Genomic DNA, 25,835 nt, shown 5'->3' with positions numbered 1-25,835 from the left:
GATACGCTTATCTCCAATTTCCTTTTCGTTTGCCATTCCGTTCGCCCTCACTCACTTCTTCGCTTCCTCTTCACCCCAAATTTCACCCTCTTGCCATTCCTCCTCCATCGCAACCAGCTGTGAATATAACCTTACTTTTCAGCCTGTTCAGCTACATGGCATCATGTATCATCCATATGCCTGTATGTGTGTGGATGCACGTTCGTGTCGGCATGCGTTTGTGTGTGTATGCGTGCCATGTAGCCTGCCATGTATTCTAGAGTAGCTACATGGTAAGTATCGCGGGGCGCGGTGAAGGGCCCTCAATTACACATTAATCAAAAAAACTCCAGCAACAAGAATGAGCAATGGATGTTGGATTGTAGATAAAACTCCACCGATTGCCGAGGATCGGCTTTAGGCCATATTTATCACTCATTTAATCAGATCCACCGCCCTGCCTCGGGGAGTCTCACCATGTATCCGTCATGTATATTCCCCCCCCCCCCACAAACTACATGATGATTCTAGGCTACATGGCATGCCGCCGCCGCGAAACTGGTTTGGGCAAGGGCGGTGTGGGTGCAGATGCGGATGCGTATGCGGTGGGTGCGACGCGTATCGGTGGATGCATTAGAAAGCCTCCCCTTCCTGCTGTCTGCTGCCTCTGACAAATAAATAAATCAACGGACAAACGACAGACAGCTGTTTCTGGGTGTATTTTATACATACGAATTTTTATTTATTTAACGATTTATGAAATTTTACTTTCACTCAGTGGCGACAGTAATGTTGGTGTTAAAAAAAAATTATGCTGGTAAAAATGAAGAGAATTACAATAGTTGTACGATGTTAAAATGTATTTACAGGTGGTGATGGTGGTGCTGCTGCTGCTGCTGCAGATGTGGATGTGGCAACATCAGCCGCAGCATGCGCTGGGGGGCGGGCGGCATGTCGATGCGTTGTTCTACGTCCTCCCGATGCTAAGGCTCGATCTTGCGTATCTTAAGGCTGCCGCTATTGGCACGTTGCCCCAGATGTGTCCCTGCCCCGCCAAGCGCGCCGCTCGCCGTCGTTGTGCTTACCAGCTGTGGCAGCATTACAGACCCATTGCTCGTCATAGTGGTCCCCAGGCCGTTCTGCAGCGAACGCTTCAGCACGAACCGCTTGGTCTTCGAAGTCACCGTCGCCGCTCCACTGTTCACGGTCGTTGCGGTGGTGCTAACGACCACTGCTGTGGGGGTTTTGGCCACAGGCAGATCATCGCCCACGGGATCCACTTCCATTTCAGCGACAGCATTGTTTTCCTCATACTAATAGAGGGGCAGAATAATGAAAGATTAGATTTAGATTTCTCGTATCTGCGGATCATTTCTGTTACTTACACTTTCGCTATTGAGCTCATCGTCCTCGTGACCCTCCTCCTCCTCAAACTCTGCACTCTCAGCCTCCTCGGGATACTCCACCAGCTGCCCATTGAGGGTGGGAAACTCGATGACCGGCAGGATCAGGCGCTGCTGGATGTTGGTCTCGTCCATCAGCTTCTGGATGAGATTGGAAATGTCCTCGCGCTTCTTGGTGACGGTGATGAAGTCGAACCAGTTCGTCAGCTGCTTGATGGGCAGTCTGTAGTCTCTGATGGGTTCAGCAAAGAACTGCTCCACGTACTGCAGCAGGTAGAGGCCGCAGTCGGTGAAGTTGTTCTGCTGCGGCACTTTGACGCAGTGTCCGGGCATGTTATCCTTGTTGAAGACGTGCGCCTGCGCATCCGGCTTCTTTACTCTGTATTCGCAGGTGAGGTAATCCCGCAGCGTGGCCACCACGCGACTGCGCGATGCCCCGGCCAACGAGTCAAAGATGAGGATCAGGGGCTGCTTTACCGCCGGCACCTCTTCCGCACCGCTGCTCCTTGCTGGGCCGCTGCTAACCTGAGGCGTGGGTGTGGATGTGGATGTGGGTGTGGCTGCCGATGCCGCTTGTTCCTTGCCGGTGGCAGCTGGTTCCTTTGCAGAATTCGAGTTGTAACTGTCCTCGGAGGCCATGTCGCTGTCATCGCCTTCGGCCTCGTCTCGCTCACTCTCCCCGTCGTCGCCTAGGCGGCAAATCTCCGAGTTGAGTGCCGCTGGCAGGGCTCCACCCTCGCCCCTCTTCGTCAGCGGTGTGATGGTGGTGTTGCCTATCTGCATAGAAACCTTCTTGCCGCGCGCACGCTTCAGGTGCTGCGGCTCCACGGGCTGATTGGTGTCGTAGGTGACGGGTCCCTTGAGGTTCGGGAAACAGATGATGGCGAGGAACCAATGCGACTGCTCGTTGATCGGCACAATTATAAAGTCCTTGTCGAATATGTCCACCACTTTGGTCCACTTTTGGACCCTGGCATGCCGCTTCTGGGCCGCTGTCTGCCGCATGTCGGTGGGACGTGTCAGCGTCGTCAGTCGCTTATAAAAGAACGTACTAAATATGTGCGTACGTTCACGTGTTGCCTCCGGTATCAGTGTGTTTCGGAGCCACAACAGGTAAAAGTCAATAATTATGTCGTTTACGTAGGACTCTTTCCTCAGGCACACAAAGTCCTCCATGCTGACGGAAAGACTGCCCGTTCCTTTGGGCGGATACATCAGAAGATTTAGCTGCTCGTCGGCACGCAGCTGCCGCACCGACGGCTGTGTTGTTCTTGTTGCCTTGCGATCGGAGTCGGCAATGCGATCGAATATATCAGCCGCATCTATGGCTGAGATCTCGTCTACGCAGCTGAACATCGTCTTGATGGTCTCTCGCGTGGCGGCGGGTATGCTATCGAACAGCAAAACGAGCCGTCGTGTGTGGAACGAAGTTTGCGATTTGAAGCCAGTCTCTGCGGGGAGAAGTAATCGGTTAATATCTGTAAAAAACGAATTCCAGTCAGGGAAGGGCTTAGAGTCCTAAACTTACGTTCGCTTGGTTGATCATCGGGCAGACAGAGCTGCGTTTTCACATACAGTGCGCATGTCTTGAGCAAATAGAGCGTTAGCAGGGTCTGGGGCTGGTCAGAGCTACCGAAATGTGCAATGACTTTGATCACCTCATGCTTGTAAATGTTTAGGGTGAACTTCTCGTCCATGTCCTTCAATATGCCATTTATTCGAATGCCCTTCGAGGTGAAGGTGACCTGGGAAGGAACGAAAGTATGAACACACATTGCATGCATCGCGGTAGGGTGAGGGGTTCAAGGCACATACCGGCTCAATTGTTTCGAAACGATAGGGGATCAGACGCACACAGCTGCAGGTGATCGCTGTTGAGAATTGTTCACTTTTTGGTACATCCGACAAGTCCATGACATCGCCGCGCACAAAATCTGCAGAAAAAAATGGTAATTTGAGAATTAATTTATTGCTTTTTTTTACATGTGCTGCTGATACACGTACAACATCTATCGTGAGGTCACATTTTTTTCTCTTCTATTCTCACTGCGCACACGTTTTCGCCCAAATCCGGTTATTACCTTCGTCATTCATGGTTGTACGGATAGCGCAAAGTGCAGCTTCTTAATAACTGACTTAATTTTTAGTATGATCTATTTAAAATGACCCACACTTTTCCAACAATTTCACAATAGATGCAATAGAATTGTGGAAAACGATGTGTTTTCACGCATTCGCTTCTTCTTCTTCCAATCTTTTTCTCGCACCCGACACATAAAATGGCGTGTCGCTCCGCCCAGCGCCCTCTAGCGGTACATCTTACAACTAAAAATAGTGCGATAGGCATTGCCAGCACAAAAATTTCGACACACTCGCGCGACACACACTACATACAAACAACAACAAACATTGCTCTGCATGTACCCATACGAATGCGTGACAGCTGAATATGCGCTGCCAATGCTAAATATTTGCTTATAAAACTATATATGTATATTAGGGTCATACCTCTGTACAGCGGTTCTTCGTCTACCTCGGGCAGCATGGTCTCGCAGGCAAAGGCCACGGCGGCCAGAGGGGCTTTTCCATTCAATAAATTGTTGTAGTTGCTCGAGTGTTGGGATGGCTGCTGCAAGAAGAGGAAAGAAAATACGGAAGAGGAGCGTTATTTGAGGGAAATGCGAGACAAGACCGAGTGACACTTACACTAGCACTGCCATCGACTGTGGTATCATCGCCGTCCGCCTCATCCTCGCTGCTCAGCAGCACCACAGGATCCGCCTCTGGCGCTCGCCTGCCTCCACGGGCTCGTCCCCGCATAGCAGCCAGGCCACCGCGGCCTCTGGCTCCCGATGGAAAGGTCACACCACTCAGCTGTTTGCCGTAACGTGCGGCTGCTGCCAGCTCGCGCTTCTCCGTGGGCGTGGCTGGCTCGCTGGAGGTGGATGATGCCGGCGAGGATGTGGCATTCGACTTGGTGAGGTATGACTGGCGCTTGGGGGGCTCCAGGAAGACGCGCTTGCAGCGCTCGCATTTGGCATGGTCCATGCCTGTGAAGCCGCACTGTTTGCACACCGCATAGTAGCCGTCGATCAGCTTTCGCCCTTCATTGGCCACCGACGCGACACCTGCTCCCGCGGCTGTGCCGTTGGTTGTTCCACCGTTCGGTGCCGCTGCACTGGCCGCCTCTCTCTTGGCCTGCTCCGCCGCTGCATTGGCCTGCGTGTACGCCGGCGACGGTGTCGTGGTTGTGGGCGCAGGCTGTGTTTGTGCCCCACTGGCGGCAGCGTTTTCCTGCTGTCGATTCATTTGTAGACTTTCCTCTGCTCTGGATATCAGTTCACTGGCAGATTCGTTGACAGAAAAGCCAACAGTAACTACAAAATCCACATTGGCACCTCGATGCTCGACACACTGGATTGTTGTAGTGTTGTCAAACGGCACAGAGACCTGCTCCAGCAGATCCTGCACAGTGCACGACTCCCGGGGCAGGGTGAAGGTGATCAGTCGCTGTTCTCCCGATGCGAGTATTACCAGCATCTTGGCACTGTTCCGATCCCTCTCGGGTATCGCCTGACCCGCTCGATTGTTGAGCACATGCTGCGAGTGAATCTCGTAGTTGTTGTGCGACGTCTGCTGCACGGATGATCCCGACTGCGAGGATGATTGCGAATCGCCGGGGTCCACCACGGAGGCAGAGGGTGGTGCTATTGCTGCTGGTGCCGGCGGTGGGGGTGCCGGTGCGGCTGCTGACGCCGCCTGTAGAGGTGGCGCTATGGCTCTTTGCGGCTGCATAATGCGTGTCCCAATCGGCACAACTCCTCCAGTGGGCGGCTGTGTGGCCAACAGTTTCGGTGCGGCACGCACCATAGTTCCCGGTGTCACGGGTCTCAAGGGCGTCAGGCCTCCACTAGTCGGCACGGATGTGGGTGCCGGCGACACTGTCATCGTCTGGCGCTTCTTAAACTCCGCCAGCGACATGCTGGCTCCACTCGCAGTGCGCACCGCCTGGACCTGCTGCTGCTGCTGTTGCATTTGTTGCTGTTGCAAATGCTGTTGCTGTTGTTGTTGTTGTTGTTGATGCTGCTGCTGCTGCTGTTGTTGCAACTGTTGCTGTTGCTGCTGCTGCTGCTGCTCCTCTTCCGTGGTGGCCTGTGGAGTGGTGTTGCCTGGATAGTAGGTCGTCAGGCTAGTGCCCTGCGCCAGCTGTATGGGCATCTGATTGGGGGGCGGCTTCTGCTGCTCCTTCTTCAAGACAGCCGCTTGGATACGCTCCTCCATATCTATCCCCATGCTGGTTGTGGTTGCTGCAGCCGGTGTGGCTGTCACAGCGGTGGGGACGGGCGCCGACACAGCCGAGGTGAGGGAGACGGGCGCCCGATATCGCACCGACGACTGTCGCATCATCAGCATCTGTTGGTGCTGCTGCTGATGCTGCTGTGGATGCTGCTGCGGATACAATGGCCGCTGCGAGACCTGCTGCCCTGGGATCGTCGGCTGGCCGAGATTCGCGCTAATGGTTATATGCTTCGTCATCTGTGTCTGGGTCACGATCTGCATTGTCTGGCTGCCCTCCGGGGAGCTGGTTTGCACCACTAGCTGGGCTCGCGTTGGACGAACTCCCGCCGGACGCATATTCCTTACAATCCCGCCTTGGACTGTGCCTGCGGCTCCTCTGGGACGCACGTGACGCACAATTGTGGGACTGAGCGTGGGTCGTACCCCTCCGCTTGTGGCAATCATTGTTCGCGCGACAACAGTTCCTCCCCTTGCGGATTTGCCGCGAAAGGCGGCTCGCACGAGGGTTCCTCCTCCGGGAGCTGTGGCCACCAGTTGTGGCTGCTGTGTGTGCACCACCTGCTGCTGCTGCTGTTGCGTCTGTTGCTGCTGGGGCACCTTCTGCACTTGCAACTGCTGGTAGACCACGTTTTGTGTCTGCTGTGGCACCACACGCGTCTGGACGAGGTGTGCCGTCTGTGCTGTGGCCTGCAGCTGCATTTGTTGCTGCTGCTGCTGTTGTTGCTGCTGCTGCTGTTGCACGTGCTGCTGGAGGACATGCTGCTGTTGTGGAGATGTGGCATAAACCACGCGATTGTTGTACGGATGAATGGCCGTGGCCTGGCGCATGATGAGCTCCTGGTGCTGTTGCGCCTGGATAAGCACCGGCTGCTGCTGGACAATCACATGCATATTGTTCTGGATCAAATATCAAATGAGAAGAATCGTTATATTGAATACTAAACCACACACACCCCCAAAAACATTAGCTAAACTGCAATTTCTATTCATTTGTTGTCTTGATTCTTACCGTAAGCGGCCGTTGCTGCTGCTGTGTGGTGGTCATGCGGTAGACGACCTGCGGCTGCTGTTGTTGCTGCTGCTGAGCGGGCGATGTCTGTAAATGCAAGGTCTGGGCCTGCTGTTGAGTCTGCTGATGCTGCTGCTGCTGGGGACTCTGCAGCAGTTGTTGCTGCTGCTGGGGACTCGTCTGTACCAATTGTGCCGTCTGCTGTTGGTAGGTGGGTGCATGGTACTGCTGCTGCTGTTGCTGGAGGACCTGCTGTTGCTGTTTCTTCTGTTGCTGTTGCAATTGCTGCATGGATGCATGCTGCACAATAGTATTGGGCTGTAGGACCTGCTCGGAGGTGTAATATATCTGCTGGGTGTGCTGAATGGCGGGCTGTTGCTGCTGATGTTGCACATATTGCTGCGGCTGTTGCTGCTCCAAATGGATCTGTTGCTGTTGCTGTTGTGCATCCTGCTGTTGGTAATGCACTTGCTGCACTTGGTGCTGCTGATGGTGCATCACGACTTGCTGCTGCTGGTGCTGCTGCTGTTGTTGCTGCTGCTGCACCGCGAGATCGTCCCCGCCGATGATATAGTGGGCCGGAGCCGTGGCCTGTTGGGGCTGCTGGTATTGGGCCGGCGCCGTGGTTTGATACACCACCTGCTGCTGGTCGTTGAACACCAATTGCTGGTCATCCTGGAGCACCAGAGACTGCGATATATGTAAATGGCATTCCAGTTTATAGTTGCACGAAGTTTGCTGCCGACAGCACTCGAAATACTCACCCCAACCTCCTCTTGGGGCACTTGCACCACCTGCAAATCCGAGTAGACGGGCTCCTCTATCGGCACTAGATACTGCTCCATTTTGTGTGGGGTCTGTGGTGGTGTACTGCGAGAGAGTACAAAGAGCGGAGAGTAGACACAATTTTTTAATGATGGTCTCATCTACAAGATGGCCTTCCACACACACACAAACACATGGCAAGCGCACACAAAAAAAAACTCTTTTTCTCCACATCAATGGTGCAGGATAATAGACCGCATAGAGCAGTTAGCAAGCGGAACGTTTATTCCACGTTTATTATACAATTTCTGGGACATTTCTTCAGACCATTTTCATGCGTTTCACACACATACACAAGCAAACACAAACACACACCTTCTGCTGCGTTGATGAGAATACGTCCGTTTTGCCTTGCTGGAATCCACTGGTGATTCTAGGACCGCGATTCACTTAATCTGTGTTAAATCATTTTCACAAAACGTTTTCACACACAAGTGGGACAAGTGATTGGCTAGCCTTGCGCAGCGTTTTCCTTTGAAAATTTTTTAATTTCTTGTATTATAATGCAAGCAGCCGAATCAAATATGGCGTTGCTCAGGGCAGCATTACAATTGAACGTTTCTGGCAATGCCTACTCGACGCTGGCGCGCCCCCTGGCGGCTTGGCGGAGTTTCGCAGCTGTTTACAAACATTTTTCAGTGTTGCGTTTTGCTACACTCGTTTATCGAAGTCTGTCTTTTCGCCGTTTTCGTCTAATGTTTAGTGGTACCACTCTTTCGCATGTAGCCATTTTATTGGGACCACTAAATATTTGAGACATTGGAGTTGCACTAATATTCACTGATTTAAGCACTGAAGCCCGCGTTTGAGTGTTTGATATCATTTTATTCGCCATTATCAGCTTGATAAGCTGCACTTTGTTGAACGCGATTTTTTGGTAATTGAAATCGCGATTTAAGGGCCGTTTGTAGCTAACGGACAGCGCGCTCTTGCAGATTGGATGGAAGAGGAAGAGAGCCCAACAAAAACAGAATACAGGGGAGATGTGAAGCAAGCGATATACCAAACCGATAGCTTTGGCTGATACAAATCGTTAGCTAAAAATGTGCGTTTCAGAGATAAATAACCGAAATTCCACTATGGAAATTGCGTTTTCTGGGTGATTTTATATCCTTGCAAAGATAAATCGGTTATTCGGTTAATAGATGAGGAAAAGCTACCCCTCAAATGTATCGAAAATATCCATTAATCTTGGATTTCAGCAAACTCTCATCGCTAATCTCAAACATTTCATTATAATTTCATCATGTCCAAAATTTTCACACCCACAAATCAAATTCGTCTCACAAATGTGGCCATTGTGAGGCTAAAAAAGGGCGGCAAGCGTTTCGAGATTGCCTGCTACAAGAACAAGGTCTTGTCCTGGCGTAGCAACAGGTGAGTAGTGGCTAAATTTCGTCCGTGTTGCTTGACGAAACTCTTCTCCCAATTGACATCGCAGCGAAAAGGACATCGATGAGGTCCTGCAAACCCACACAGTTTTCACAAATGTGTCCAAGGGCCAGGCGGCAAAGAAGGATGAACTGCAGAAGGCCTTCAACAAGACAGATGAAACAGAAATCTGCAAGGAAATCCTGAGCAAAGGCGAGCTTCAGGTATCGGAGAAGGAGCGCCAAAGCGTGCTCGACACGCAGCTGAACAGCATCGTCAACAGTGTGGCCGCTCTCTGCGTAAATCCCGAGACGCGTCGCCCCTACTCGGCATCGATCATCGAAAAGTCCCTCAAGGATGCCCACTTTTCGGTGAAGATGAACAAAAACACCAAGCAGAACACCCTGGAGGCCATCAAAATGCTGCGCGAGCATCTGCCCATCGAGCGGTCACGCATGAAGCTGCGTGTCAGCTTTGCGGGCAAAGAAGGCGGCGGCAAGCTCAAGGAATCTGTGGTGAAGCTGGCCAACGCCGTGGAGCACGAGGAATGGGAGGAATCAACGCTCCATTTGACGTTGCTGATAGATCCTGGACAATATCGCGTGATTGACGAGCTGGTGCGCAACGAAACCAAGGGCAAGGGTCTGCTGGAACTCCTCGAACTCAAAGAGGTCGTAGAGAATGAAGAAGTCTTCTAAATTGGACATATATATGTGATTATTTATGTTAAACAGAATACAGGATCGAGAATATACGATATAACAAATTCATTTGCGCTTCTTGAGATTCTCGAAGCGACGCGACAACTCATCGAAATCGATCTCATCTTCATCCTCCTTCTTGCCGCCTGAAGGTCCTGGCGGAATGTCTGGCAGATCCAAGGGTACATTGGGCAGCGATGAAGGGTCCAAGGCAGGCGGGGCACTCGGAAGTGTGGGCCCCGGAGGTCCACCAGGAGGCAGCTTTGAACGCGGTTGTGGTTTCGGTTTGTTGGCATTCTGTGAACGAAAGGAACAAAGGGAGGTTTTTAGCTGGGGATTGAGTATCCCTAGTTTCGGGACCTGACCTGCAGGTTGACGGGATTAATGGAGGTATAACGTGGCGGCGGATCATTGTTGGGTTTGGGGCGCTGTCAAGCAAAAAAAAGGGAAATCAAAAAGCAAATCAAAATCAACAAAAACGGTGGGAGTGATAGCAGGCAGCAGGCAGGGTATGAATCATTTTCTGGGATGATAAGACTTACACGCATTGACGTCATATAGAGTGAGATAGAGATACAAGGGCGAAGGAGAAGATACAACCAGTTAAGTGATGAAAGAACGATAAGCACGATCAATGTTAGTAGATTAAAGAGGCAACGCCAAACTACAGGAAAAACCTACCAAAATATTCTCATCTGGGCTGCCCGAATCATCCGTATTGTTAGTTTCCCGCTGCAATAACCCATAAAATCATGCAAAGACATGCGAAAAAGTGTGAGGAAATATACAAAAAGATCTAGTTACATTTATGAAATTGGTATTCAGATCCTTCTCCTCCGAGCATTTGCCAGGCACCACCGATGGCATCGATGGCTGCGACGGCGGTGGCTGATTGGGCGGTATGTTGTAGGCAAACGGTGGAGGCGGCTGTGGGCCTCCTGCACAAGCACCAGCGCCTCCTCCACCGCCACCGCCGCCGCCGCCACCAAATGGCGGATAATTAAACGGTTTGCTTGTGGGTGGCACCGGCATATTGGGAAGCGGCGGCACGGCCGGATACCCAATGAAACCCATCTGTGGCGGAGGCATACCACCACCACTGAGATTGTTACGATCGGAGAGATCGATAAGATGGTGCTGTTCCGGCTTCTGTTCCTCCTGCATCACCTGCGGATCCGGCTCGTACTCGATGTTGTAGTTCTTGGCGATGGCAAGCAGATACTTCTCCACCAGCAGCTTGGGCGGCGCCTGTAGGGTGAGCTTGTGCATCAGCTTCTCGGACACATAATGATCCCCGGTGGCGGTGCGGTTGTGCTCCGCAAACTGCGGCCCGTACTTCGTGATGAAGATGTCCGAGATGATCTTGAGCTCCGCAATGTCGCTCTGCAGGCGGGGGCAGACCCACACAAGGCTGGCCACTGGCTCGGCTATGCCCGAGTCCAGCTCCTTCATTTGGGTGATGAGACCGAAGCGAGCGAGCAACAGGTCGCAGTACATTTCCACCATTTCCATCGCCTCCACCAGGTAATCCTCACTGTGGGACAGAGGGTAGATGTCTGTAGTGGTGGAGGACCATTTATTGCGTGTCCTACCGTATTATATGTTCCACCCGGATGCGGGCACGCTCCGTTTTCCCCGTGGCCAGATAATCGGCTATCTCCTTCCTGGACTTTTGCGTCAGCTCCGCCTTCTTCTTCTCCAGGAGCTTCAAGCGATTGAGGGCCAACCGCAGGTTGGTCTTCAGCTTGTTGTAGTTGGGTCCGCTGGAGAACATTGTGATTTGAGCAGGTACTTTGCTCTGGGAAGCCGTTAACTAATGAAAACTGTGAACTACGTTTTTTGGTGATTCATAAATTAGGGAAAAACAAATGTCAGTGACGTCACAGGCATGCCAACCTGTGGCTGCACAAGACAGTTGGCAGTTCGGCGAAAGTTCACCATCGATATATCGATATGGTATTTTGTCATCGATGTTCCGAGTCGTATTGTAATTACGGTTCAATTTTTCAACTCGAGCGGCCCATTTTTCAACCACCAATAGTATCGATAGCACTATCGATTTCTTCCCAACCATAAATTCCGGTAAATTCGATTCGCGCGTAAAAGTGTTTTTTTTGTGGTTTCTTGAGCTTTATTTCGTTGAATTTTCAATAACATAAAAACCTTTAACAATATTTGTTACAATTTGAAATTTCACCGCTGCACTGCAATTGTGTTTGGCAGCCGGCTGCCGCGATACCAGAGGCAGCACAACCGCCAGACACGACCGCAAAACGGCGGTGCATGTTCGATCATGTCCATCATAGCGGTTATTTTGGGTATTGTATATATGTATGGATGTGTGTCTTTTTGTTTTGTGTGTATGTGTGTCTGGGAGGGGCCGCTTTTTGTCCAACTTAAAATCTTAACTAAATCTAAACAAAAAAAATCATTTTGCAGCATTTTGCGAAGTGCTCACAAATGCGGAGGCTCCGGCGGCGGTGTGGGGCACTCTTCGTCGGTTCCGGTCTCGCACGGACACGCCTCCATCTCGTCGACCATGCAACCCTCTTCCTCGCAAACATCCGTCGTGAGTGTGGTGGCCTCGGACAAGTCTTCGCGATAGCCGGCATACACCTCCGCGCGCTGCTTGATGATCTCCTGTATGATGGCCGTGAGGATCTCGCGTGAGTCCACAATGTGGCCCACCTCCTCGGCCACCTCCGCCGAGAGCCAGGGACAGATGCTCTTCATGAGCTGCTCCTTCTTGACGGCATCGCTGGCCGGCTCGATGTTCTCCAGGACCTCGGGCACCAGACTGGCAATGTGGCCCTGCAAGAGCTTGGCTGCCGTCACGCTCTTCTGCATCTCGGCGTCGAGTTCCTTAGCAATGGCATCTTGCCGCAGGCGGCGCTCCTTCTCGGCACGCAGACGCATCTCCTCAGCCTCCAGGCGCCGCAGTTCGGCAAGCTCCACCTCGCGTTGGGCGAGGAATCTGCAAGAGAACGAAATAACTGTATAAAAATGATCTTCGAATGGATCTCTGGTTGGCGTACTCCTCCTGCTTGCGGCGCAAACTGTCCAATTCCATCTCGTGTGCGACCTCCAGCATGCTCTGCTCGATGCAGGCATCCACCAGGACATCAATGATGGGCTGTGCCTCGGCATCGAAGTGGAAGAGCTCGCCCTCGCCGATTTCGGTGCCCACATCGACGCCCACCTTCGCGGCGATGAATGGCGGTGTTGGCGGCTTCTCCAAAAACAGATCCGTTTGCGTGTCCACCGTGAATTCGGGTGGACGTTGTCCCAGTTTCTCCAAATACTTCTCTGTCTGAATAGTCTCGTGTTTGCGGCCCTTCACCGGCGGTGGTGTGCCCAGGACATTCCTCTGGTTCCTGCATTGGATCGAACGCTTTCGTAGCATATTGCGTCGCTTAATTTCCGCGGCCTTGTCGAAGGGATCCACATCCGCCTGAAAAACACACACAACACAAGAAAGTGGATCAATCCCGGGTCACGGCTGGCGGAGGACTGCCCGCCCGATGGACAGCAGCATACCACTTACCACCATGGAGGCGTTGCCAAAGTTGCTGCCTTTTATGACACGACGGTCGTACATGACGTTCTTGTAGGGCTCTGGCGGCGGCACAACGGCTCTGCGGAGGAGGCGAGAGAAACGGTGAGTATTCGTATTCCATCAATTAAAGGAGAACCTCGACCCAGTTCAACGCTCCCTTGCGTTCCTCTCTCTTTATTCTAGAGCCCCCAAATCTGATGCACCGCCTCCAACGCGGGCGTGCGATAATCATCAAATTTGTGCATTTCCCAACGCCCCAACGCCCCAACAGCCCAACGCCCCCCAGCTGGCTGCTTGTCAAGTCATCTCCGATTCGAATCAATTTCGAAGGCCCACCCCCCTCCCACCCCAACCGAAGTTCACTACACTTTTGGGTCAAACGAAAGACCATTAATGGAGTTCCCTCGAGTTTTAAAGCTTTAAAACTCCTTTTTCGCCGCCCTGGTGAGTAATTTATGACTTGCTAATTTCTATGTACTATTCCTTTGCCAAACATTCCTTGTGTCAGACGTGTGGAAGAACTTGGATCGTGAACTCGTGACCTATGCAAATTTTTGTAGCCACTTTTTGGCCGGAAGTCAGACATTGAACGTCGCGGGCGAATGTCTGGTCTGGTCTGTTCGGGTCGGGTCGGGTCTGGCTGCGGCCTGGCCTGGCCTCATGTTCCTAAAACTTTGGCTCTAAATAACAGGAGGGTTTTTCTCTAGAGTTACACAGCTGTTGGGGGACAGGTTACTTAAGGGATTAGCTCTGTTTTGGGATCTGTATTCTGTATTTTGGCAAATGACAAAGATTCGATTAACTAGGTTCCCATAAAAGAAAGGATACCTTGAGTTTTTCCATTGCTTGCTGGCTGTAAACCCTTTTTTGTTCTACAATCTGTCTGGTATTTATACTTTTGTTCCACTTTTCTACTTTCCTCGTTGCACAAATGTCCCATAAGCGAAATACCCTTTTTTTATACACATTTTGCTTACAGTAAACCCCCTTTATTCTGCCCATTATCTTCCGTATTGTATTCCCCCTCTAAAGTGGCCAGAAAAATGATATTTACTTAATCAACTTCCTGCCTAACCTTCTCCTTTGCATTGTTGAGTGATATATTTCACATATTTACCATCATACGAAAGTGGAGACCCATTTTTGTGGCTGCGCCATTTACCGGAGACACAGAGACACACAACAACCGGCGTCAGGAGCCAGGAGCCAGGGGTCTGGGGTCTGGGTTGGGTCGTCCCATGTCCTTCCTGCCACACATTTGGGTGCTGGGGCTGGTGTGGCAATTGAACTTAATTTCCCCACCAATTTGTGGCACTATTTTTTGTCGTTGCTTTGCCCTTTTTTTGTCGTTGTTTACGAAATCTAGATTTAAATTATTTAAGGGACTGCCATACGACACGAAAAACATACGAGAGTCATTCTCTTTGCCTGTCCTTCTTTTATGCAAGGGCTTGGTTCCATTTTCCGCTAGTTTCCACTTCATTTTCCCCAGTAGTTTTCCCTCATTCTCTAACCTAATAAATTAATCAAAACATGACCAAATGAATTGAAAAACAAAAACATTTTCTAATTGAAATGCTAAACCCACGAAATCGATTGAAGGAATCCGAGGAAGGAGGTCGAGGGAGGGAGCCCCCCAGAGTCCGTTTCTCATTTGAATTTATGGTAATATTCGTACGGCCGGCCCACTTTACTGCCATTGGATGACCGCCAATGCCAATACAGCAAGGAAGCCCCCGCCTTTGGGGGTTTCTCTCTGCTTCAGGGGTGGAAACCGAATATCCTGACGTCGCGGCCCGTGTGCCTCTGCTTTTATTACCTCTTGTCGCTGGTGCCGCGACGCTGCTGCAGTTGCTGCTGGAACTGGGCCTTCGTTATGTGAAGACCACCGGCCAGGGATTGCGTTTGATCGGTGGAGGGGGCCTTGGGGGCCGCTGCCACTGGAGCTGCTGCCACTGCCACTGCCGCAGTGGCTGCTGCAACGGCAGCGGTGGCACGAAACCCATTCAATCGTGTGACAGTCACCGCCTTGGGCTCCTTTTCCCCGGGATTGGGCGATTTGAGAGGGTCCTTCGAGTAGTAGCTCTGCAGGATCATGGGATACGAGGAGTAGGCATACACATGGCGCCGCAGCATCGAGGCTGGGAGCATCTGCACTTCGTGGGGCGGCGGCAGAAAGATGCCGGTGGGCACAGTCGTCTCGAAGCGCGGACGCTGTGTCATGTCGCCGGAGTGACGGGCGGCCATCCAGGCGCCGGTGATGCCGCCGATGCTGCTGATGCCGCCACCGTAGTTCTCCTCCGGCGCCAGGAAACGCAGCTTGTGGCTCAACTCATCCGCAAAGCTGCGCACCTCCTGGTTGCTCCTCGAGAAGAAGGATCGAGGCGGATCTACATGGTCCACGGATGGTTCCGGTTCGAGCGGCACCTCCTGTCGCCGTGTGGGACGCACTATGGCCTGCTGTGGTCGCGGATTGAGAGCAAGATCCTCCGAGGGATGAGGCTGCAGCACGGAGAAGGCGTTCGTCACCACGTGCTGGAAATTGTAGGGACTCTGATAGCGTTGCACGTTGTAGGAATTGTTCAAGTTGGAGTTGGAGTTGGAATTGGAGTTGGAGGTGCGTCCTGGTGCATAGGGATAGCTGCTGGAGAAGGAAAAGTTCTGCTGCTGCTGCTGCTGTGGCTGTGGCTGTGGCTTGGGAAAGTGATCTTCGTGCTGATTCTTGGGGCTGCTGCTGCTGGTCGTCTCTGTCTCTGGCATCGTTCAACAATTGTGTGTGTTTACCGGTAGTTGTGCCTGCTGCACTGCTGCTCCTGCCGCTCCCCTCCCGCTTAGGAACGGGCGCTGCCGGTCACCGCAACGTCCATTTATAGCCAATGGCTAATGGCCCTTGGGGCCCGACACACCACACAGCAGACCTTTCCACACGCCGGAAAAAGTTAATCAATATTTTGCCTTTGTTTCGTTCTATTTTCTAGTATTTATTCCGCCCGCCTCTGCGGAGAGTGCCACACGCGTTGTACCGCACGATTCGAGTGGCGAAAGCCAAATGACCAAGGGACCAAAGGACCTCGCGATGGTCCGAGCCTTGGGACTGACGCCTCGGCCTGGGGACACGATAAACTTTCGTGTGTGGCATGCCCATCCCATTCCAATGCCCCTCTGGTCAGCGGACTCTGCCCCAGAGTGCGGTGCGGCGAGGTGTGGTCTGGTGTTGGGGCCTTTTTTTGATGGTGTTGCAATAATAATGCGAAAACTGTTAACAGGCCACCGAATCCCAAGAATTTTTGCATAGGAATCGTCGCGTCGTGTGTTTGGGTCTCCTTTTTCTCCATTATTGGACCTTGAATTTCGTTATCCGCAAGTGTCGCACCATTTCCCGTGGCACCTCGATGGGTGGCAGTGGCAGCGGCACTGGCAGTGGCACCTCCTTTGAGCTGCAGATGACTCCACGCATTTCCATTGAATGTGACATTGAATTAAGAATGTGGCTGGTCCGGGTGGTTTTCTTACCAGGAAATCCTCCCACTTTCCTCCTCCTTTCGGGGGCCACTAATGTCAATGGGCAAGGTCAATCGCGATAAACGATAAGGCGGGAAATTAAAGAGTCACTTGAAGTGGATTAAGTGGATTTCGCGGCAATCGAAGGCGCAATTCCGAGATACACAAGGATGTTCCTCGATAAGAAAGCGGTCTACCAGGAAAAGGCCAGAAGGCAAATGAAGATGGAGGATCTATAATTAAAGTGGGTTCTAGAATCGGGGAACATCTGGCATTGCTTTCGGCTTCCTTGATCGATTTTTGGGCGATAGAAATCACTCCTTGTACAAATAATTGGGGGTTTTCCCTACTATTTGCGGTCTTACGATAAGAAATACCATCGATTTCTTGAGGACTTCAACGTTTTCTTTTAAGGTTTGAGTCTACGTGGTTTAAGTGGTATAGATTTTCCCTCCCTGTATTTGTTTTTGTGGTTACGAATTGGACAATGTCTCTGGTATATTGAGAACTGTGTTTTCTTAGGGTTTGATGGATATTTTCTTCTCTACTGATATTAGTCGATAATTGAAGGATTTATCTGTCATTTGTGGGTTTGAAAATGGTTTACTTGGATCCCTATGGATTCTATACAATATCTTAGGGATTTTCCTGTCAAATTCCTGTTCAAATAATACCTAGCAAAATATATTCTTCTTTAAGGGTTCTAGAATGATATGCATGGGTTTTGTTCTCCATGGGTTTTATATGGTGTAATCGATTTCCTTAGAATATACCCCATAAAACCTTCCTACTTTTATCAACTTTCTTCAGATAATCCTGCCGTATTCCTTAATTTGACCTTAAGCCGACCCAAGACCGACGCGACCCTCCCCCCTCCCCCCTCCCCCCTGCCCCCTAACACCCGTTCTTCTGTCATTGTCCTTCCATTTCTGGTGTATTTTTATGATTGTGCGTCAGTTTTTAAGCACCCAACGAAAGCTGCACAGTTCGTAAAAAAGGCGCTCCCCCTCGCCCCGCAATCTGCCCGGTAATCATCATTCATGCCACTTCTATTGTTACCACCTTTTGTGGCACACGAATGTCTCGATTCATTGCGTGTCCGTCCGTCCATTGTGCTGGCCAGCCCCATACCCCGCGAAAGCGTTTAATAATTTATTTACGCAGTTTATGACTTTCGGTTTCTAGTCTTTCTCCGGATTCCATTGACCCCAACAGCTAGGGGGGGATCGCATCCCTCTCCGATGTGTCCCCGAAATGGATGTGGATGTGGCATCTACTTACTTGGGGCAACCTTTGATTTTGACGGGCTTTGGCTGACTGGACCACCAGAAGGCTTGCTTGCAGGGCGGCGCCGGGCAGGGGTTGTCCTGCCACTTGATCTGCATCTCTGTGACCTCGGTGCGGATGAGCAAATCCATGCCCAAATTCTTGCCACCGCCGGGGCCACCGCCGCCGCCCCCGCGCAGGCGATCGCCGCCTGCCCGGTAGCCACTGCCACCGCCGTTTGGCTTGTAGTCGCGTTTCGGAATCGTTGGCATCACTTCGCGGCTTTTTGTGCGTTTTTTTGTGTGTTAATAAATTTACGAAAAGTATCTCTCTCACTCGGGTCAGAGATCTACCGGAATGAAGTGTACAAAACTATGGCCCCAAAATGACGCATTTTCCACGGGCTTACTGTTTTTGTTTTTCTTTCGGTTTGGAAATTTTATGATTATTTTGAAATTTGTATTGTTTTGGGACCGACGTTTGCCTGGATTTGTATCCAAAATAAACAACAACGGCGGAATTTCCCGTCAGTTGCTATGGAAATGGATATGCGGCATTGTTAAAAAACTGTTGCCGGTGTGGAGGAGGAGGAGGAGTCAGGGCAGTGGAGTCGTTAAAGATGGGCTCCCTGCGTCCTGTTGCAATGCGCCATTAAGCGGGGGGGTTTTTGTCTGTGCGATATATCTGCGACTTGCGTCTCTGATATGTTTATCGAATGAATAATTGGTGGGGTTTTTTTTTTTGGGACACCAAATGTTGATTTTCTTTTTTGGTTTTTCCACTCCCGATTTATTGGCTGTATAAATTATTCAAGGATTGATTGTGTACTGTCTGTCTTTTAGTGTGAGATTTCTATTTATATATCTCCCTCAATCAAATAGGACTCCCTGGACAGCGCAAAGGAATGGAATTCTCAGCTTTTTCTTAGCTTAAAGCTTAATCTCTAGGCTCCTTTCCTTGGAAGTTTTGAATTTGAATTGCGAAGTTTATTTGGTGATGTGGCAGCCCTTTTTATCCATGTTTTAAGCTTAAAGCTTGATCTGTGCTCTTTTGAATAGCGATGTTTATTCAGTAATGTGGCAGCCCTGTTTAGATGTTGCTTTTTCAACGAAGTGGCAGCATGAAAAAACAAGCAGCTGCACTGCTCTCAAGCAGTTTTCCAACTAAGCTGCTTTCAACTGCTTGTAAGCATGTGTTGTTTGTAGCTAACGACAAAGCAGGCAATTCAAAGCAGTGGCCCGATTTAGTATTTATTTATTTATTCATTTATTTACAGCTAGATTACAGCTAAAATATCATAATAAACTATCTCACAGTACGATATTTGCAGAGTATAGGGTTATATTAGATTTGAAAATTGTTGCAAAATTTGGCCACGCCCCCACAAGGGACGAAAATCCATAATTTCGAAGATTCTCTCGCAACAACGCAGAATTATAGAAACTGACAATTATTTATAGTATATTTCCGATCTGGATGTCCCATCCACATTAAATATGAGTATTTTGAGCCAGAAAGAACAAATTAAATTTCAGTGGCTCATTCCCTCTCTTTCACACACACTCTTTCGTCGTGCGGTGTGCGTCCTCTGGCGGGGTATAAGAAATGAATGAGAGAGAGAGAGAGAGACAGATGTAAACAAAAATGTAAAGGAAAAGGAATAACATATCAAATCGAGTCTCCCTTTTGCGGAGAGCTATACCAAGCAATGTATAAAATATATTGTATAAATTATATAAATCATAGCATCATCAGCATATGTACATCCATATGTATTGACTAAGTACCGGACATAAAAGTAGAGCCGCGGCTCCCAGCGTCCCCCCTCGTTCTTTCACAATTAATAAACATTTTTACGCTTTTCAAATTTTAATTTTTTTTCGTTGTCTTCTCGTTAAATTAATTTCCGTCACAATTATGAAAATGTTATAATTGCGTAAATAATGAATCTAAATCGTTTATGATTTGCCTGATAAAATCCTTTGAATTTCTTGGAAAAATTAAGAGCCTGACTTGGAATTTCCATCATTCAAACATTAGTCAATCGAAATCTTAAATTTCCATCAAAGCCCTGCCCAGCCCAGCCCCTTCCCTGTATCTAATTTCATGGAAACGTGTCATTTAATTACATTTTCCCCAGGGATTTCCCCCATGGCTTCCCTTTTGCTTCCATCCGATTTCCAATATTTATCATTAATCCCGCTCTAAACGATACGATCCAATCGGAAGGGAAATTACATGCTGCATCCTTTTTGTATTTTGTTTTTGCCTATTCATTAACGCAATCCATGGACCCGTGCCCCCTGTCTGCTGTACCCTGCCCCTCTACCCCGGTGTCCCCCTGTTCCCCTGTCCGTAATGAAGAGTGGACAATGACTGTGCGACTGTCGTGCGATGACGTTTTGCTTTATGCCGTGGCCTCTGTCTCTGATGCTCGATGCCCGATGCGCGGGGGTGATAATTGTGTCCCCTTTTGTCCGTGTCCCTGTCCCCGTCCCTGTCCTGTGTGGCATACCCCCTTCTTGGGCCCCTTCTGTTCTAATAAGATCACAGAGGCGGCAGAGGCATTGAGTCAACATTCAACAACAATCAATAAGTGGCCATGACGTTTGACATTTGAATCTTTTGGGAAAAGGTTAATGATGCCACCACTCGAGGGGCAGAGGCAAACAGAGGGCCACACAAGCGATACCCACACCCTGGCCCTCGGAGAGGCGACACGAGGCTGCGAGACCCCTGTCCCTTGGAGACGATGAGGATCTTGTCCGAGCAATTTCCCGATCATTTGCACAGATACACAGACCCGGAGTCCGAGTCCGCGTCCGAGCCCTGCCTTTTCTGCGAAGGCTCTCGGGGGGAGGAGAGAAACGGAAAGGAAAGGGAAAGGGAAAGTGTGTGTCCCACTGCGTCTCGATGTCAAACAAATCATTTTACACAGATCTCTACTGGTTTTCCAGTAGGTGTGAGCCCTCGATGCAGTTTTTCCCAAGAAAATTGATTAATTTATTGACTTGCGAGAATGGAAAAAGTGATACGGATGGGTCGGAGGTTGAAGGTCGCTGGGTAACGGTGCCCCAGGGATCGTAAAAAATATTTTAAAGACAGAAATTGTGGAAATCGTAATTGTGCGGGCATTGGTTTTTTTTTATGAGTTATTTATGTGGCGCCAACAGGAAAATGATGGAAAATATCACAGAATGTTGGAAAAATGTACGAAAAATCAGCAACCATCAAAACAAAAGCCTTTAGTTTTTATGTGATTTTGAATTTATTTTAATGGCAAATCGAATGCATTTTTATTCGAATTTATTTAATGAGATTGGTCTTTTATCTGATTTATTTTATTGATTTAATTTATTAAATGCAATCATTCTTTTATCTGATTTATCGGACACATTTAAGCAAATTGTATACATTTTTCTGGTGTTTTTGTTAAAATTTATAATTAAATTTGTTTTTTAAATATCTTGAAAGTAATTTTAATATTCCCCTGCACTTTGATAAATATAGAATTTACTTGAAACATACCCTCTTTGAAAATAAATTTGATGAGTAAATTCCTTAAATCTGTAGATAATGAAGACCCTCCCGACTCTCCTCCATGTTTTATAGGAGATAAACAAAACGCAAATTAAAATAAGTATAACAATTTTTCCGTCTCTTAATGACAAGCCCCATCCATGTATCGTATAAGAAATGCCAGGCACGCAAACTTTTGCCTGACTGAAATATTACCCCGGGAAAGTACGGGAGTACGGGCGGAGTATTATTGATGGCCAACATTCAGGGCGGACGGATGGATAAGTGGGTATTTAACTGTGAGTTAACCCCTGGTTAAGTATGTTTCAGTGTTAGTCAGACATTAGACATTGCCGGGGACTCTCCTTGTCGATGGTTTTTGTGGCGGCTGTCATTTGCATGCCGGGTGTTCGGTGTTCGGTGTTCGGTGTCCGTTTGTCGATCGATTGCCTTCCTCCTAGAACTACAATTGTGGAATAACTTAAAGAAAGGGGAAACACACGGTGGGGCACGGCAGGGCACGGTAGGGCACGGCAGGGGCGGGGGGCGGCGGGAAAATAGAAAATGAAATAAAAATAAAAACGCGATCGTCTGATCGTCAAAAGCGACAGCGCACCGCCACAGCAGCAAAAGCAACAATGAGAATGAACAATATATAAAATCGCATCGGAATTGCTAATTTCTTATTCGATTTTTGTTCGGTTCGGGGTTTCTGTCAGGGGTTTCGTTCCTGAGTTTTGGATGGAACTGGAACCTGGGACAGCGACTGGGACTGCGACTGGGACTGCGACTGGGGGTTCGGTTCGGTTCTCTGTTGTCTGCTCTGTTCTGCTGTTGCCCCTCGCGATCTTTGGGGTCTGGAACCAAGGGCCGTTGCCGTTGCCGTTGCCGTTGACGGGTTCCTGCCACCGTCTGACCGTCTGACCCTCCTCCATTTTGTGGACTTGTGTTTCTGTTTGATTTTTGTGCGACATTTTTGACATGCGGATGTGCCATGTTTAACGAGACGTTCGGGTCGGTACGGCAGTCGCTACAGCAGCTGCACTCCCAGAAACAAATCCTTTTTGCACAGCATTTACAATAAATTGAATTTGACCAAGGACCAATGCTGTTTTGTGGTTAACAGAGCATCCGCCCTGCTGACCCTGCCCCTGTTCCTGTCCCTGTCGGACTCCGGAATCCTCTGCTCGTTGCAATCAAAGTTGCAGGCAAGTGAAATGCTTGTGAAAACCGCAGGAAATTCGTCGAATTTGCCATGCGGTAAACTGTGCTGCCAGGGCCATGGTCTTGGAGCGACAAGGGTCCAAGGATCCAGAGTCCTTGCTGGTGGTGGTGCTGCTGCTGCTGCTGCATCCCCCGACCCCCATTGTCGCATGCATAATTGATGCGAATGTTTGCGGCCAGTGTTTCGGGCTTAGAGAATCCCAAAACCCAAAAACCATTCCTCATAATTGAGTCGCACTCGCACTCGCATTTCTATCTGCAGCATCGACTGGCCCTCCTGGCACTGCCCCTGCCTCTTGCAACCCATGAAAAAAAAAACCCGAAAAGTTCATTTGCTGAAACTGAGATTTTTTTCTCCTGCAGCTTTCCTCCGAGTGCGAGAGTGTAATGAAATGCAGTTGGGAAAGCCGCAGCTTTTCAATTACATATTGAGGAGAAGTTGCTCTGTGGATTGCTCCGTGGAGGGTCTTCCCCTGGAGCTATTCAATATGTAGATCAGCAATGGTGCTGGTGCAAAAATGTACATAAATATGCTATTGAGAGGGACATACATCCCGGAAATACTCACAACTATCAACAAATTACCAATAGTCGAGTGGAATATCTGATGTCTGAAACAACGTTTAATAAATGTGACTCTCAGGGGGATTCCATTGTAATCTTAATTGAAATGATGCTAGAAAATATCAATATCTTCATTTTGTTTGAATGTTTCGATACTAAATCGATAAGTATATTTTATTATTTTTAATTTATTAGAATTATAAATCAAAATTTACTTTTTAAGACGTTTTGTACTTATTCATACAAATCCGAAGAGAAACAATCGATTTTTAGCCGATAAATAATTATTTTATTATTATTTATATTTATTTATTTGTATAAATCGGTACATGTTTTATTCACAATATTCGCAATATTTTTTTTATAATTTCCGACTTGTCTTTCTTCTTCCCTTAAATTCCCACACATAAAGAACGAATATTATGACTCGCAGCACCGTTAGGCGCCACCTGTACAGGTGCCTCAATATCGATCCCGTTGCAAGGACAACAGAGATAGGGTCGCAGGATAAGCATCTCCCTGCTGGTGTCACACTTTCACTCCTCGTCGCCTCGCCAGACAGTTTTCCAAGGAAATTACCTGACGGCTCTCTCTCGAGAGAGTTTCCCTGGAAAAAACCTTGTAAACAATTATTGTTGTTGCTGTTGAGTTTTGGGCACTCGATCGTAATCGATCTTTATGGTCCTGTGGGCTAGTGCCTTGTTTTGGCTCATAACTCAATTAGGCTGAAGATTTTCCTGGTTTCTCTGGCCTTTGGACTACGTGTGGAGATGTTTATTAGCGGGTGGGATTCCATTCGATTGTCCATTATCCACTATCCACTAACCATGTTGTGGCCACAGTTGTGGACTTCCGTTTTCCCTGGAAAGCGTGTGGAAATTGCCTGTTCCTGCTGGAACTGTTTTTATGGGCTGGAGAGAAGGAACAAGTGTTAAGGATGCGCGTGACTGGAAAGAAGGAGTTCCAGTCACGTAGCCCAGGGATTTCGAAAGACGTGTGAAAACAGTTAGGCGTTGAAGATGATCAGCGGAAACCCCCAAGGAATATATAATTTCTCACTCTCTGTTTGCCTTTTTTGGAATTTTGAGGCAGCAAATCGATGCTCTACCGGCCGATGGGCGCTGCTGTATGACGCTTATTATAGATACTATTTCTAATCGAAACTAAAAGGTCTATAAATTAAAAATATTCATACCAATTACGCGCCTTTCTCCATCTTTATATCTTTTCCCTCGACGAAAGTTTTCTCCCTGAAAATCATCATCAAATAAAATCATATATTCATGGAACGAATCATATCAAGGGGAGGGCTCTCTGGGATTAAATCCTATTACGACTTGACGATTGCCTACAAATTGGTATTTAATAGCCAATCACTCCCCTATGCTCTCCCTCTCTCGTCTCTCTATAAGGAATAATCATATCGTATCGGGCGAAACGATCTTCACTTCATCAAACTTTCAACAGTCATCGAGTCATCCACTTTACTCCGTTTCCATCGATGGTTTATTGTCATTGAAGGCCAAGAAGAAGAGTTTTTGTGGCCCCATAAAATCCCCAAAAGAAAACTATGAACGAAATTAAACAATCAATGGATTTTTATAGATTTTTATGGTTTTTTATTTGAGATGGCGCTGCGTGGGGTTTTCTTTTTCTTTTTCTTGTTCCTTTTGTTTTTATTTATTTTTTGTGTGTTTGGAAAACATGGAATATTTCCGTAGATGGTTTATTTTTATTGATCGAACGAGTTTTTAATTATGGAAAAAATGCTTCTTATATTCCCCCGCCCCCCGAATAAAAGATGGTAGTCCATAAAATGTAGCCCCCTTCCAGGGGGAAAACACTCGTGTAATATTCAAGAAAATTTATTACATTTTATGGGATGTTTTTTTGTGTGTGGGGATTTGTTGGCTGGCAAACAAAAGGCCAGCCAAAAGGCGCACAGGAAATCTATAAAAAAAAATCGAGGAAAACAAACGCAAAACAATATATCAATGAAGTTGTCGCTGTCGCTGCCGCTGCCGCTGCCTGGGTTGTCCTGGGTAACGCACACACGGACGTGTGTCCAGGATGCTTTTAAAAAGAGAAATCCCTTCCGCTAGCCACTGCGCTTTCTGGCCAAATGAGTTGGACTTCCGTTGCAACGCGTGCGACTCAGCCACGCCTTCTTGCCTCTTGCCTCTGGCCCTGCCTCTGCCTCTGCCTCTGCCTCTGCATCCCATCCCCTAGCCTAAATGTCTCTGTTGCCGCGCGCCACTGCCTTTCTCTTCGCCATGGTGTCGTATCTCTGCTATATGGTGTGTGTCCTAATGCAGTTGTCATAGATATAGATATCTATTTGTATTTGTATCTGAAACTATGCTAATCGATGGTGATACCAAAACGAGTCAAGAACTCGCTCGAAGATGGAGAGCCGCAGATGGAGAGCCGCTGCTCGTCGTCGTCGTCGCTGTCGTCGTCTATCGAAGGCGACGCCATTTGCAGTTTCACACTTTTTTATGCGAATACCCATTTTTATGGTGAAGCGTGCCAAATTTGTAAAAATGCGCCAGAGACAAGTGTAAAACAGACTTTTGATACCCTACAACAGGACGGGTATGCGGTCTATGATTGGAGTG

The 25,835-nt window shown here is 48.8% G+C and overlaps 4 protein-coding genes across 10 annotated transcripts; 1 reads left to right on the top strand and 3 right to left on the bottom strand.

The window, feature by feature from the left end:
* Positions 1 to 700: 700 nt before the first annotated feature.
* On the bottom strand, positions 701 to 8,555 carry LOC6601672. Of its 3 annotated transcripts, XM_026991712.1 has the most exons (9): positions 7,831 to 8,555; positions 7,455 to 7,560; positions 6,691 to 7,380; positions 4,089 to 6,578; positions 3,891 to 4,008; positions 3,198 to 3,316; positions 2,911 to 3,127; positions 1,365 to 2,833; positions 701 to 1,292 (listed from the first exon to the last, which is right to left on the bottom strand). In XM_026991712.1, exons 2-9 carry the CDS (start codon positions 7,533 to 7,535, stop codon positions 963 to 965), a joined length of 5,514 nt encoding a protein of 1,837 aa, XP_026847513.1. In that variant the 5' UTR covers positions 7,536 to 7,560; positions 7,831 to 8,555; the 3' UTR covers positions 701 to 962. The 3 variants fall into 3 exon arrangements, with proteins under 3 accessions (XP_026847513.1, XP_026847512.1, XP_026847514.1); XM_026991711.1 differs by having other exon boundaries at positions 7,455 to 8,555; XM_026991713.1 differs by lacking the exons at positions 3,891 to 4,008; positions 4,089 to 6,578; positions 6,691 to 7,380; positions 7,455 to 7,560; positions 7,831 to 8,555 and adding an exon at positions 3,464 to 3,521 and having other exon boundaries at positions 715 to 1,292.
* A 191-nt stretch (positions 8,556 to 8,746) lies between these two features.
* Positions 8,747 to 9,584, top strand: LOC6601674 (ribosome maturation protein SBDS). Its single transcript, XM_002026703.2, has 2 exons — positions 8,747 to 8,892; positions 8,957 to 9,584. Exons 1-2 carry the CDS (start codon positions 8,762 to 8,764, stop codon positions 9,582 to 9,584), a joined length of 759 nt encoding a protein of 252 aa, XP_002026739.2. The 5' UTR covers positions 8,747 to 8,761.
* A 69-nt stretch (positions 9,585 to 9,653) lies between these two features.
* LOC6601675 (IST1 homolog) lies at positions 9,654 to 11,445 on the bottom strand. Of its 5 annotated transcripts, XM_026991764.1 has the most exons (5): positions 11,180 to 11,445; positions 10,392 to 11,121; positions 10,269 to 10,319; positions 9,953 to 10,015; positions 9,654 to 9,884 (listed from the first exon to the last, which is right to left on the bottom strand). In XM_026991764.1, the coding sequence occupies exons 1-5, from the start codon at positions 11,359 to 11,361 to the stop codon at positions 9,654 to 9,656; spliced, it is 1,257 nt and encodes a 418-aa protein (XP_026847565.1). In that variant the 5' UTR covers positions 11,362 to 11,445. The 5 variants fall into 5 exon arrangements, with proteins under 5 accessions (XP_026847565.1, XP_026847566.1, XP_026847567.1 ...); XM_026991765.1 differs by lacking the exon at positions 10,269 to 10,319; XM_026991766.1 differs by lacking the exon at positions 9,953 to 10,015 and having other exon boundaries at positions 11,180 to 11,444.
* A 263-nt stretch (positions 11,446 to 11,708) lies between these two features.
* Positions 11,709 to 18,279, bottom strand: LOC6601676 (radial spoke head protein 3 homolog B). The gene is made up of 4 exons (XM_026991761.1): positions 17,926 to 18,279; positions 13,132 to 13,222; positions 12,623 to 13,038; positions 11,709 to 12,561 (listed from the first exon to the last, which is right to left on the bottom strand). The coding sequence occupies exons 1-4, from the start codon at positions 18,180 to 18,182 to the stop codon at positions 12,042 to 12,044; spliced, it is 1,284 nt and encodes a 427-aa protein (XP_026847562.1). The 5' UTR covers positions 18,183 to 18,279; the 3' UTR covers positions 11,709 to 12,041.
* Positions 18,280 to 25,835: the final 7,556 nt, after the last annotated feature.

The sequence above is a fragment of the Drosophila persimilis genome, unplaced genomic scaffold, assembly GCF_003286085.1.
Source record: "Drosophila persimilis strain 14011-0111.01,24,50 unplaced genomic scaffold, DperRS2 tig00000686-arrow-arrow-pilon, whole genome shotgun sequence".
Lineage (NCBI taxonomy): Eukaryota > Metazoa > Arthropoda > Insecta > Diptera > Drosophilidae > Drosophila > Drosophila persimilis.
This window is presented reverse-complemented; position numbering and strand designations above follow the sequence as displayed.

Excerpts from the sequence above, each read along its gene's own strand:
- LOC6601672 (XM_026991711.1), bottom strand. The coding sequence starts at position 7,616 with ATGAGACCATCATTAAAAAATTGTGTCTACTCTCCGCTCTTTGTACTC. Across the intron at positions 7,381-7,454 it reads TGCCCCAAGAGGAGGTTGGG|TCTCTGGTGCTCCAGGATGA; the intron begins GTGAGTATTTCG and ends CATATATCGCAG. Across the intron at positions 3,128-3,197 it reads GTTTCGAAACAATTGAGCCG|GTCACCTTCACCTCGAAGGG; the intron begins GTATGTGCCTTG and ends GTTCCTTCCCAG.
- LOC6601674 (XM_002026703.2), top strand. The coding sequence starts at position 8,762 with ATGTCCAAAATTTTCACACCCACAAATCAAATTCGTCTCACAAATGTG. Across the intron at positions 8,893-8,956 it reads TTGTCCTGGCGTAGCAACAG|CGAAAAGGACATCGATGAGG; the intron begins GTGAGTAGTGGC and ends TTGACATCGCAG.
- LOC6601675 (XM_026991764.1), bottom strand. The coding sequence starts at position 11,361 with ATGTTCTCCAGCGGACCCAACTACAACAAGCTGAAGACCAACCTGCGG. Across the intron at positions 10,320-10,391 it reads TGAATACCAATTTCATAAAT|CGGGAAACTAACAATACGGA; the intron begins GTAACTAGATCT and ends GGGTTATTGCAG. Across the intron at positions 9,885-9,952 it reads TTAATCCCGTCAACCTGCAG|AATGCCAACAAACCGAAACC; the intron begins GTCAGGTCCCGA and ends TTTCGTTCACAG.
- LOC6601676 (XM_026991761.1), bottom strand. The coding sequence starts at position 18,182 with ATGCCAACGATTCCGAAACGCGACTACAAGCCAAACGGCGGTGGCAGT. Across the intron at positions 13,223-17,925 it reads AAAATCAAAGGTTGCCCCAA|AGCCGTTGTGCCGCCGCCAG; the intron begins GTAAGTAGATGC and ends CCTCCTCCGCAG. Across the intron at positions 13,039-13,131 it reads TTGGCAACGCCTCCATGGTG|GCGGATGTGGATCCCTTCGA; the intron begins GTAAGTGGTATG and ends TGTGTTTTTCAG.